The sequence below is a fragment of the Penicillium manginii genome, assembly GCF_028828005.1.
Source record: "Penicillium manginii strain IBT 31320 chromosome Unknown utg000004l:1.0-7231830.0:1.0-7236170.0, whole genome shotgun sequence".
NCBI lineage: Eukaryota > Fungi > Ascomycota > Eurotiomycetes > Eurotiales > Aspergillaceae > Penicillium > Penicillium manginii.
This window is the reverse complement of record NW_026643105.1, coordinates 6,131,746-6,143,966: the sequence shown is the minus strand read 5'-3', so window position 1 is coordinate 6,143,966 and position 12,221 is coordinate 6,131,746. Positions and strand designations below refer to the sequence as shown.

The 12,221-nt window shown below is 48.2% G+C and overlaps 7 protein-coding genes across 7 annotated transcripts; 4 read left to right on the top strand and 3 right to left on the bottom strand.

The window, feature by feature from the left end:
• Window positions 1-21: 21 nt before the first annotated feature.
• On the bottom strand, window positions 22-1,879 carry N7533_005993 (multicopper oxidase-domain-containing protein; the record flags this gene model as incomplete). The annotated part of the gene is made up of 6 exons (XM_057102643.1): window positions 22-385; window positions 437-640; window positions 705-862; window positions 912-1,243; window positions 1,301-1,475; window positions 1,529-1,879. 6 exons carry the CDS (start codon window positions 1,877-1,879, stop codon window positions 22-24), a joined length of 1,584 nt encoding a protein of 527 aa, XP_056962273.1.
• A 669-nt stretch (window positions 1,880-2,548) lies between these two features.
• Window positions 2,549-4,830, top strand: N7533_005992 (nonhemolytic phospholipases C family protein; the record flags this gene model as incomplete). The annotated part of the gene is made up of 8 exons (XM_057102642.1): window positions 2,549-2,671; window positions 2,731-2,813; window positions 2,871-3,135; window positions 3,185-3,308; window positions 3,359-3,745; window positions 3,796-3,906; window positions 3,963-4,165; window positions 4,234-4,830. 8 exons carry the CDS (start codon window positions 2,549-2,551, stop codon window positions 4,828-4,830), a joined length of 1,893 nt encoding a protein of 630 aa, XP_056962272.1.
• A 338-nt stretch (window positions 4,831-5,168) lies between these two features.
• Window positions 5,169-6,978, bottom strand: N7533_005991 (fungal specific transcription factor domain-containing protein; the record flags this gene model as incomplete). Its single annotated transcript, XM_057102641.1, has 2 exons — window positions 5,169-6,002; window positions 6,061-6,978. The coding sequence occupies 2 exons, from the start codon at window positions 6,976-6,978 to the stop codon at window positions 5,169-5,171; spliced, it is 1,752 nt and encodes a 583-aa protein (XP_056962271.1).
• A 70-nt stretch (window positions 6,979-7,048) lies between these two features.
• Window positions 7,049-7,365, bottom strand: N7533_005990 (Zn(II)2Cys6 transcription factor domain-containing protein; the record flags this gene model as incomplete). Its single annotated transcript, XM_057102640.1, has 2 exons — window positions 7,049-7,256; window positions 7,283-7,365. 2 exons carry the CDS (start codon window positions 7,363-7,365, stop codon window positions 7,049-7,051), a joined length of 291 nt encoding a protein of 96 aa, XP_056962270.1.
• Window positions 7,366-8,197: 832 nt separating this feature from the next.
• Window positions 8,198-9,235, top strand: N7533_005989 (ketopantoate reductase family protein; the record flags this gene model as incomplete). The annotated part of the gene is made up of 1 exon (XM_057102639.1): window positions 8,198-9,235. One exon carries the CDS (start codon window positions 8,198-8,200, stop codon window positions 9,233-9,235), a length of 1,038 nt encoding a protein of 345 aa, XP_056962269.1.
• Window positions 9,236-9,817: 582 nt separating this feature from the next.
• On the top strand, window positions 9,818-10,364 carry N7533_005988 (uncharacterized protein; the record flags this gene model as incomplete). The annotated part of the gene is made up of 3 exons (XM_057102638.1): window positions 9,818-9,979; window positions 10,046-10,195; window positions 10,272-10,364. The coding sequence occupies 3 exons, from the start codon at window positions 9,818-9,820 to the stop codon at window positions 10,362-10,364; spliced, it is 405 nt and encodes a 134-aa protein (XP_056962268.1).
• Window positions 10,365-11,130: 766 nt separating this feature from the next.
• On the top strand, window positions 11,131-11,725 carry N7533_005987 (uncharacterized protein; the record flags this gene model as incomplete). The annotated part of the gene is made up of 3 exons (XM_057102637.1): window positions 11,131-11,203; window positions 11,267-11,613; window positions 11,675-11,725. The coding sequence occupies 3 exons, from the start codon at window positions 11,131-11,133 to the stop codon at window positions 11,723-11,725; spliced, it is 471 nt and encodes a 156-aa protein (XP_056962267.1).
• Window positions 11,726-12,221: the final 496 nt, after the last annotated feature.

The window sequence follows — 12,221 nt, the reverse complement described above, 5'->3', positions numbered from 1 at the left end:
CTAGATTGTTGACCACAAAGTCTACCCATGTTGGGCCTGGACCTGTAGTAATTGAAAACTGGTTCGAATCCCAGCTCTCGCGGGGAGAGCGATGAGTGGGACTTGAGGCTCGCTCTGGGGTTTCCAAATGGTCATGTTGAAAAAGCCATAGGGCATGTTGCGGAGTCGGGCCATCTTCTGGATCTTGGTATAGACGACATGTGTCTCGTCGGCTTGTTCGGGGAGTTTTGCGAGAACTGAAGCGGCTGACGGGATTCTCTCGAGATTCAATTCATTGCGGGTGATAGGCAATGAAGTTGCGTCATCGACCTTTCTGGACGTATTTGAGTAGTGAATGGCGAAGGTTTGATCGGGGGTTAACGCGTGGTTCATGTACTTGAAGCATCTGGCCAATGTTAAAATGAGTATGAATACGAGTGGGCTGAGTGAGATTTACCCTTGATCCAACTTCACCATCATGGATGATGACCCTGCCTCTTCTTTGGCAGATGGGCGTAGGACAAAATCCATGCGCTGCCCAGGATACAAAATCCCGGCCGTGTTGACATCCTCCTGCTGTGGTCGCTCCACATCAACACTGTCCACCTGAAGCAGTTCGAGAGTCTCTTGGCCGAATACGAGAGTGAAACCTCCCAGGGCCCTATCCATGATAATTTCAGTGACTGATTCTTGAATCAATTGTGATCTTATAATAATGTAAATACCCTGTATTGACGACGCGTACTCGGGAGGATGCGCCAAAGTCGAGATGAAGAAACGACGGTTTTGTCTGATGCTCAACACAGTCTACAGGACGTGCAGGTACGGCCATACCACAGTCAAAATAACCGATTCCGTTGATGAGCAACGAGTCTGGGACTGGCTGAAGAATTGTCAGTGGATATACGCGACTTCTGTTGGACTGGACGCACCTCGTTGCCGAAATTGCCTGGATCCTGGTACCAGGCTAGAACATCTTCTGCGGGAGGATGATACCAGTCCCCAATGAGCAACAGATGCTCTTTCTCATACCCATATCGTTCAGCATCACTTCCACCTCGACTCATTAACCCCCGAACTGTCGATTTGGACGACGGTGCATGAACGACCAGTCCACCAAATAAACCATCCTGTCTCGATAACCCAGAGTGCGCATGATACCAAAATGTTCCGCTCTGGTCTTCTGGGATGCTGACGTTATAGACATACTGGGCGCCTGGAGGTATGGGGCATTGTGATACCGCTGCTGCTCCATCCACGGAATCTATGGCCTATCAGCTGCTGAAACGAGGTCAATCTCTAGGCGATACCACCAACTCACTCGCTACATGAAGACCATGCCAATGAAGAGCAATTTCGTGCTCTGACAAGGCGTTGGTGACGGTGATAATCAATGTGTCACCCGAACGAGCCTCAACGGTGGGACCTGGAAAAAGATCTATGGGATGAAACGAAGGGATAATAATTAGTGGAACATTCCCATTATCAGGCGACCGCTAGAGACCAGAGCATCGCCATGAGTGAAAGGCTCACTGTTGATGAGAAATACTTTCTTCAAGACGCCGTCAGGCCTGCGTTCACCCGTTGTAACGCGCCAATTCAAATGGTGTGTAACGGGAGCACGAAACACATGATCCTCGGGATGCAATTCGATATACGGCCGAATCGAGGCATCCTCACCATGTGGATGTCTATGGGCATGACCCAGGAGCGGACCGATCCATGAATGCAGATAGATATCCGGGCGAAGTGAATAGGCCAAAAATGACACCAACAGAGTGAGGAGCACCCAGCTAAGCAACGGGCGAGAGGTCGGCTCCGACGAGGTGGCCTTTTCGGATGATTGCTGGGATTCCTGGGTGCGGGGCGGTTTTCGACGCCGACTATTTTGTCTTTCCATGATTCTGAAGAAGAAAACCCTCAACCTCAGACGTCGGACGTCGGATGATTTAAGATTACCGCATGGACCCCGGCCCTTGCGGAGGGCAAAGACATGCAGTGAGTGGCGGAGACAAGGGGATCGGCAGGAGGCGTAGGTCACTTGCAACGCCCGCAGCTTTGGAGACCGCTTTGACTGCTTGTCTTGAACCACACAGCGCAGGAATACGCAAGGATGAAGATGGTCAGGACTCAGGCCTCGGGAAGAAGTCCCTCAGAAGAAGTCCATCACTAGTAAATCAGGTCAACAGGGTCCAACAGGGTAGTCTTAGGGCAGAGGGCACGTGGGGCTGCACTGGGGGTCATTCCCCGCAGCTGCAGGCGATCGTCTCCAACTCTCTCCTCCACATGCTCGAATCGAGGGATACCATTTGGTCATCCTACTTCTTCCTACTTCTTGCATCTCCCTCCTAACCTTAGGAACCTATCATCCTAGCACCTGTCACCTTGAATACTACCTTTCACTTCCATACTACCTTTTTTTTCCTTCGGCTCGACCCGATCTTGGATCGGCGATTGTCGATCGAAGCTTGAGACCTCTTATCTTCTTCTTGTTTACCCCTTCTTAAATACTCACCGCCCCCCTCAATCTTCCAACTTCACAACCTTCTTCCAGAATCACAATTTCAGCATGGGTTTTCTCCTTGGAGTCGCCCTCACGGCGCTCCTGGCGAGCTCTTCCGTTAATGCTGGTTCTCTCAAGGATATCGAGCATGTCGTGATCTTCATGCAGGAGAATCGAGCCCAGGATACGGTATACCTGCTCTCCTTCGAATGCAGATTACCCTTCAGAGCTGACGAAATGAGTTATAGTACTATGGTACGATGGCAGGTGTTCGTGGCTTCGCCGACCCTAACGTTCAGATCAACCCCGATGGACAGTCTGTTTGGAACCAGTAAGTGAAGTCGAAGAACTATCCATACATAGAATATGCTTTTGACAATCCAACTAGAACTGTCGATCCCAGCATGTCTGATCGTTCCAGTGGTCTTTTCCCATTTTACCTGGGTTGGAAAGGCGGCGAGACTCTGGATGCCATCCAGTGCATGGCGGCCGGTGATAACGGCTATCATGCTAACCAGGCTGCCTACAACCACGGTCTGAACAATGCGTGGGCCACCAAGAACACACCTTGGAGCTGGGGCTACTACAAGCGCGAAGACATTCCTGCCCAGTTTGCTATCGCCGAAGGATGGACTTCGGCCGATATGTATCAGGTAATGATCCCTCCTAGATTATGAACACACCCGAGCTAATCCATTATAGGAATCGCAAATCACTGCAACCAACCCCAACCGCGTAACTCTAGTCAGTGGCTCTATAAATGTCCCGGGAAGCCCTCAATCGCCTGACCAGGGCGGTGTTTACATTGACAACAATGAAATGCCCGGTAAGTGGTTCCCGAAGGCCCCATCTAGCTCATCACTAAACCATTGATAGGTTGTGAAAAGCCAGGTGTCAGCTGCTACCCGCTCAAGTGGAAGACCATCTTCGAATTCTATGAGGATGCTGGTGTCTCATGGCAGCTGTACCAAGACACTAACAACTTTGACGACAACCCCCTGGCTTGGTTCCAGCAGTTTCAACAGGCTAAAAAGGGCCACCCTCTTGCTGATAAGGGAATGTCTTTTGTGGGACTCGACAAGTTCTACGAGGACGCTGCCAATGGCACTCTTCCTAGAGTCAGCTTCATTGTTGGCCCAACCGAACTCTCTGAGCATCCTCCCTACCGGCCAATGGACGGTGGCTGGCTACAGAAAAGAGTGACCGATGCCGTGACAAGCAGTCCCAAGTATTCTTCAACTCTGCTGATGATCAGTTTTGACGGTAAGTCACATTCCTGTCTGTGCATGGTAACTACTAATCAGAAATCACAGAGACTGGCGGCTTTGGTGATCATGTAACACCTTTCCACTCGCCCCAAGGCACAGCTGGAGAGTGGATGACAGACCCATATGGAGACTTTGGTGACGTTTTTGCAGGACCCGGTTCGTACTTGACTATCATTTTTGCATTTTGAATTAGTCACTAACCCAGTGTTCAGGCTTCCGAGTTCCATTCATCATGGTCTCTCCGTGGACTCGTGGTGGCCGTGTGTTCACTGAGCGCTGCGATCACAACTCACAAATTATGTTCATTGAGCAGTGGTTGACTGCTCTCGGCTACTCCGGTGTTCAAACCGACCAGATGGTGCCATGGCGTCGTGCTCACATGTCGAACCTGATCGGCGCTCTGGATCTTGATCACGTATGTCCTCTTTTTGCTTACTTCCAACAGGCCTCTCTTATACAGTACGGTTGAACTGACGTATGTAGCCCGATTATTCTCTACCAAATCTCCCGGATATCCCCGCTCCGGAGACCGATGGGAATGGCAACTTCGTGGGTACATCGCGGTGCCAATCGCGGCACAGCCAGACGCGCCCTCCGGTTCCATACGGCGAGCAGAGTAATCTTTCCGATTCACTCTTTTTCGAGGATGGCTTCAAGGAGGTTGTTGGATATCTGACTGAAGGCCGTTATTTGGTCTTCAGTAAGAATGGCTACGCCCTGAGAGGACACAACAAGAGATGGGACCTTGACACAGGCAAGCCAGGTCACCTCTACGACAAAAAGGAGAACCGTTGGATCCTACATTACACCCAGGATGAAGAGAGCGAGATCTTCACGCTCGAGAATGCACTTGACGGTCGCTGGCTCGGCCCTCGCGGAGAACTGCAAGCCTCGGAAGCCCGAAGCTCTGCTTCGCACATCCGCATTACTTTCCTCGGAAATGGTCTGGGTTACACTCTGAGATACGCCGATAGTGGCGAGTATCTTGACATTGACAACTTGGGCAATATGGTCCTGCGAAATTCAGACAGTGGATTGGACCAGGGATTCCATGTTGTCAGCGTGACTTACCACGACTAAGCGTCCTTTCTACTTCTTTTTCTTCTTGCGTTTTTCTACCACGCCTGGGAGCGAGGTTCATTCTACCAATTTCTCTTCAGCTTTGAATGGTCACTGAGGACCAATGCATCTTTAGACGAAACCACATGATTTCGGTTACATACATCTAGCCTACACGAAGCGATGGAATTTAGCCCAAAAGATTCAGGAATATTCGAATCTTACAGAATTTTATATCCGGGTCTTTTGGTTCTTTCTATTCTGATTCAAATGCACTACAACTGGAACTGAAAGTAGTAACCTGTAGGGTAGAGCAATCTGCTCCTAAGCTTCACTAGTGATAGAGTTTTATCCTAGTATTACACTGGAATGATTCTGAAATTCATTTCCACAAGCGCATCCCGCCAATCGGTGAGTGATTCCGATCTATCAAGTTTTTTCCAAACCTGTTGCACAATACTGTGCTGTTTCGAAAAGCTCTTCAGGCGATATTTCTCAACTCGAACCCACCACTCATTCCACCGCTGGCGATACTCGCCTATCGCCTCGCATGATGCGATAAAGGCCGGCCATGTGAGTGGAGCTGGAACAGAGCTATCTTTAATCAGACAGAGTTTCAGGTCTTCAGCCTCATTCATGGCAAGGAGTATATTTTCTTGTTCCACGCTGAGATATCTCCGCTCGCAGTTCTGGACAGATCGATAGTAGTAGATCAAAGCAGCAGAGTGGAATGCCCTTGACTGTGCCCTAGCTACCTGCTTTGCATCCTCTCTCTCCGTACCTATCGCTGAGAATGGCTCGGAATCAATCTTCCAAGAAATCAGATCATCCTCCAGACCCTCACAGGCGGCTAGGAGAGTCGCGGGGTCCTCTCTGTCTTTGTAAAATGCAAGATACCGCGTTATTTCGTAGATTCGCTTTATCAGCCTGGCAAGATTCGTCGTGATACCATACATGTATTCAATGCTTGGATCTGAAAAGTCATAATCCGTCCGATCTGGGCCAGCATTATCATTCCATGGAATCGGGTCCGGCGAGGGAAGGGCAGTCTGGGCAAAAAGTCGAAGCATGGTGCATATCATGTCTAGCTGGCTGGCCTCTCGGCCGACTAGGCTTGTGTGTTGTCGTGATGCTTGGAGTTTGATCGCTGCATCTAAATGAATCCAATGATCGTTCACACCACCATCGAGGATCTACAAATTCACATATATTAGGAGGGATACCTTGAATATGATATCGTCAGAAGCTTACATCGACAGACACCAAGGACAAAATGGCTACCATCAAGTCTTTGTACCGACCAATCTTCCTGACAAGTGAATTTCGCAGTGCATTTAGAGCCCGCTCTTTGTGGCGGTATGCAAGCTGCTGAAGTCTAGTATTCCTAGACCCTAGGCCTTCGAGGTTGGTAGCTGCAGAGCACAAGAGACTGTGGAATACAGCAACTGTTGCTGGAGATACTCCTCGTCGTGAGCCTTGGCCAATTTCAATGTCACTTGATCCTTCAATTGCAAGGGGAAGGTATAGCGTTTGGAAGGGATTTCCCTTGTGCGAGACAGGCTGCATCAAATGGACAATGTTGTTTGTATAGTGATGAATGAGCATTGTAACCGAAGAATTTTTGATCTGAGGAGAGCCAAAACTGTAAGTAAGGGTGTTTAATGACATCCTCACGTCCATGGAACCTTTTATTTGCAATGCTTGAAGTTCATGGGCCCTCGGGGGGCGAAGGGGTATAGAGGACTCAATATCTTGGGCGAAATGATCTCTTGGATGAATAAATCCTGGAGGTCTCACACTTTCGGTGGGGTTTTCTGATTCATCTTCTATTTCGTGAACATTTCTCTCGTTCAACGCTACAGAAGAGTCCTCACCAGAGAGTATATTTAGATCCTTGGTCAATGACAGGCTCATCCATCGGGGATCATCACTCTCAAACGTGGGATGCTGTTCTGCTGCAGGTTGAAGATCGTCACTCTGACTGAAGTCAATATCACGTTGAGTGGGTGGCTTTTCTTCTTTTCCGAGCAACGAGGAGCCAGACAGTTGATCAACCTGTCTGTGCTCAGGCTGAACCTGAAAGACCGAAAATGGGCCAGCGGTCCTCGATTGACATTCAGTGGTCTTATCGATTGAAGCAAGAGCCCGCGTAACCTCTTTGTCGGTCATGGTCTGACATAAACTTGTTCCTGTCGGGCGAGAATTTTAACAATTTTGGGGTCCTCCTATAATTGGGCTATTAGACCGACCTGGTTTGATGCACCTTCGAGTGCCACCCGGCCTCGACCGTTTTTGATTCACCCCCCTCAGCCCAATTCAACCTAATGTCGTATCCAGCGCAGACAAGTTTTGCATCCTCACACCTCCTGCAGGCAGCGGGCCGTTCGTCACATTTCGTCCGGCGTTCACGGCACGTCCAGCATCTTCTTGTCGTTAACCGAGTTGAGCTCGAAGGTTTTGACGAATGTCTTACCCGCTATATGATAGTGATCTGGATGGAATGTCTTGAGGCTCCGTGCGTCTGAGAACGCCTCGCAAGTCTAATTTGATCTCCATGGCAAAAGAAGGTGGATATTTGAGGCTCTGTACGGGCTGCTCGTGAGTTTTCAAAGGCAAGCGGGCTGACAAACAAAACTCTAGCTCGTATCGGTCAAGATTGATTTAGCGTCTTGGAAATTACTTCGATCTGCGGGTGAGGGCTATCCTGACTGGCGGGATCAGCTTGGACCCCGCATAGGAGCATGTCGTCAACTACTTGATTCGTAATTTGATTTCCCAATTACCGTTTTGATTTTGTCTGCGAAATTTACTCTAAGAATCTTCCCTTGGATCTTAATTGACGGGGTTGGCGAGTTGGGTAGGCAGGCATTGGTTATACTACTATGTAGTTAGGTACCTAGGTAGGTACTAGTATTCGCGGTGTAGTTTCCTTCAAGTTCAAGTTCAAGTTCAAATTCAAGTTCTTTGTTCATATATACCTACCAAGGTACTTAGGTAGGTACCCGTGGACCTTTTATTTTCTTCCTACTAGTAGTAGTAGTAGTAGTAGTAGTAGTAGTAGTAGTAGTAGTAGTAGTAGTAGTAGTAGTAGTAGTAGTAGTAGTGACATTAGTCAATTACCGGATGGTAGGTGGCAGTAGGACTCGTTTCGGCGACACCGAACCCCGACCGGATTGAAACCCACCAACTCGTTTAGGATCAATTTGGCGAGGTGTATATATTCTCAAGAATGGTAGAAATGCCATAGTAACTAGTATGTTGCTGCTACTCTTCACTTTTCGTCGCCCTCCCATTAGTACTCGGCAGCCCCACCGAGGCCCGCAGTTTAACCCGCTCCAAACCGAACCGCTGTCAAGTTCCCCTTGCAAAGTATTCGGTGGTCTTCGCGATGCCGTCCCCTTCACACTCGATACACATTCTGGGGCTGGGCAGTATTGGATCTTTTATCGCTCATTCTCTCCGATCTTTACCAGCCCCGCCTTCGGTGACTCTACTTGCCCATCGAAAGAGCCTATACGATGACTTCGCATCAAATGAATGGAAGCTCGGTCTCCGTGTTGGCGAGGATGGCCCGTTGGACGAGCGAGGTGGATTCAATGCCGAGCTCTTGAGCAATTCAACCTCATCTGATCCAATTCATAACTTAATTGTTGCCGTCAAAGCCTCGGCGACAGTCGCCGCCCTAGAACCCCTTCGGCATCGCATCGGACCCCAATCAACTATCTGCTTGTTCCAAAATGGCATGGGACAAATCGAGGATCTCAACCAGCGTGTCTTTGTTGACCCTTCTAATAGACCCACCTACATGTTTGGCATCATGCGCCATGGGGTATACCTGCGGTCTCCGGTGGAAGCCATCTTGTCGGGTACAAGTGGAAATGCATCACTTGGAATTGTCGACAGCCACAAACAGAGCGCACAAAATTTACATGCCAAGTATCTCCTAGATACTCTACTTCAGCCTACTGCTCTTCATTGTGAGAAAATGGAATGGCCGGATTTATTCCGATTCCAACTTTTGAAGCTGGCATCTAACTGTGTGCTGAACCCTCTCACGGCACTCCTTGACGTTCGAAACGGGCGCATCAAAGATAATCCCGATATCCAGCCCTTGCAGCATCAAATTCTGGCAGAGATCTCTTCTGTTTTCCAAAGTCTCCCCGAGATGCAGGATCTGTCGCTTGATCGAGACCAGTTCTCGACAGAGTCTTTGGAATCTGTCCTACGCGATACAATTGAAAAAACTGCACAGAATTCTAGCAGCATGCGAGAAGATATTCTTAAGGGCCGGAGCACCGAGATCCAGTATATTAATGGTTGGATTGTCCGACGTGCCAGGGCCATGGGCCTTGATTGTGAGGCAAACTCTTCCCTTGCTCAACTCGTGCTAGCTAAAAGTGGTTTCACTATGAATACTGGCAAGTAATGTACTTTTACACAAAGAAAACGAGCGCTGTTTCTTGCAATATCTTGGAACTTCCTATCTAGTAGGAACTACGAGCGGCTTTCATCCAATGTCGAGGGATCTTTACCTATCCCTTGAGATAGCAAAGGCGTGGACCTGTTATACAAACAAAATATCATACAAGTCCAATTCCTAATGTTTGCAATATTCCTTTCCTTTCTGACGTTTCCTCTTGAGAAGAGAGAGAGAGAGAGAGCTCTTTATTCTACACCAACTAAATAATAAACGTATTGAAGTCGACTTAGTAAATAAAATATTCCCTGAAACACAATGGTCGTTCACCGAATGTAACATTTTCCGGCGGAATCGGTGCGGGGTCGGCGCGGGGCTGGGGACTCTACGCCTTACGTTCACGCCTTTCAAAAACATACCTTTCCCCCCCCAGATCCACTTCATCGAATTAATAATACACTCCAACTTGAAGCTTCTCCGCTTCGTTATTTATAAGTCCCAGTACCCTCTGTCTTCCAACTGACACCTTCTGGTTTTATCTCACATTTCTTTGACCGAATTGAAGTCAGCCGGCCAGCAATTCCATCCATAATGTCTATCCCCAAAACTGCGATCAAGTCAACCGGCGCTCCGGCACCTCCACCTTTCCTATCGCAAGCCATTCAGATGGGCGATTTTCTCTTTTGCTCCGGCCAAGTTGGCTGCCGACCTGATACTGGGGCTATGGTTGAAGGCTCTATCCAGGACCGAACTGTGCGTTTGATATTTCCAAGCCCTGGAGATGATTTTGAATGGAACACCATATTAATTATCCTATAGCGTCAAATTCTTTCCAACCTTCGCTCCGTGCTGGAGACAGCCGGAACAAGCTTGGACAATGTTGTCAAGTGCAACATCTACCTGACTAGCATGAGTGACTTTGGTGCTGTCAACGAAGTATATGCTGCTACATTTTCACAGCCTATGCCAGTGAGTTCTTGCTCTACCTACTACTAACAGTAACCAAGCGATACTTGGAAATCTTAACACCAGCTGACTCGAACAGGCACGTACTTGCGTCTGTGTGAAGGAGCTACCACTGGGAACTGACGTAGAAATCGAGTGCATTGCAGGTGTCAAGTCAAACGCTAAGCTATGAGCTCGCTTTCATTATGAGAACTCAAAAGCAATTTTTTAACATTTGAATCCTACTGCTCCATATTCCATACAATATTGAGAAATGCCTCTTCGATTTTCCCTCTTGTTCTATAATTTCTATCCGAGGCCGAGCATTGCTCGCCGTGACTTTGAGTGTAAGAAAGCTAAGTGGCCTGATATTCTGTCTACGCAGAAATAAAGCCTTGAATGTTGGTTTATTTGCTAATGGGATTTAACGAAAATTATAAATAAGTTCTAAGGCGTGTGACTGGTAAAGGTGCCTTAAAATGCAGTATGACTTCGATTCACCGTCTGTGCGGGGCGGAGAATATTTCCCAACATCAGCAACTCTTGAAAGCCCATCGAAACCAAGCACATATACTATTCTCATACTAGATCACAAGATGTTTCTCTAGTAGCTAGATATTTCTTGGTGTCTCTCAATACGAATTCGAGCGCCCCGGACTTCCTCCACACAGCTGAAGTCAGCTCAGCGGCCTGCTCGGCACGACGGACCCTGTTGACCCTGCTGATCCCCCAGTGGCGCCAAGCCACGATCATCTCAATCGTGGCAATTGTGGAGCTGGCAGAGTGAAACATTGTCAGTCAGGTGTGTTGAAGAAACAGGCTGCCGACCCGACGCTATAATTGGATTAATGGCCTATAAAAACCCCCTGAGACCCCTCGTATTCAATTCAATTGTTCATACTACACCTGCTGTTTTTTTTTCTTCCAGTCACCCTATCCTCTATCATCAATCGATCAAGATGAAGTTCTCGGCTGCCATCATCACCTCTGTCCTCGCTGCCACCGCAACAGCTGCGTTCGATAAGAACCAGCGTAAGTCCCAAACCAGCCATCAGCGCACACCCAGACATGCCACTCGATACTAATTCGGAATAGCATGGGGCAAGCGCGACTATTCTTGCTTGAACGTATTCCAAGGAATTCCCGACTACGCCACCGTGACCGAGGGCCAGACCGTTCACATCCGCTTCAACCGTCAGCCGACTACACACTGCAGCGACCCGTTGACCAAGTACCCAACTAGCAAGTACAGCATTTGGCTGTACAACAACCCTGTCCGCAACCTTGATACCATCAACTTCGACCAGTCAATCAAGATTGCCGACAACATCCCGGCTAACGCCAATGCCTTCGATGTCAAGATCCCCGCCAAGCTGCCAAATGTGAAGAACCAGGACGTGTGGTACCTGAGACTCAGTACCAGTCTCGACACTGCTCCCCAGGTACGTTATACCCCTATCTTACTAATTGAGGAAGGGACATATGCTGACTGTGCTTTGATAGATGCCCACCCTGTTCAATGCTGAGGGACCTTTCACCATTCACAAGGCTTGATTGAAACTTGGTCTACGATCCGGATCTGGCCGGACAGATTCATAATTTAGTCTTGTTGAGATCCTTATATATCCCCTTTCACGTCTTCATAGCGATTCTCTCCTTTAATTATTACGATATGCCGAACGTATGATGAGCAAATACAAAAACCACCGGACTTGGTGTTTCCAACTATATGATCTCTTCGATTCTATTCGCAGTGTAGACTACCCCACCGATCAGCGGTCGCAAGTAAAATTTTTCTCCGGCTCCCAGAGGAAATTCCCAAACGTCTTACAAAAGAAAAACAAAAGAAATCAAGCAGATTACGATTGTAAAGATACGTGCAAATCGACCATAGTAGCTGGTATCTAGCATGCGAATCATGAGACATGGAAACAAATAAAACAAGACAAATGAACCTTCTGAAGGCACGAAACCGAGTATAAAGCAAAGGTTTCCGAACGCGAAAGATATGATTTCGTAACTCTTCATGTTACCCTTCTAGTACTAATTA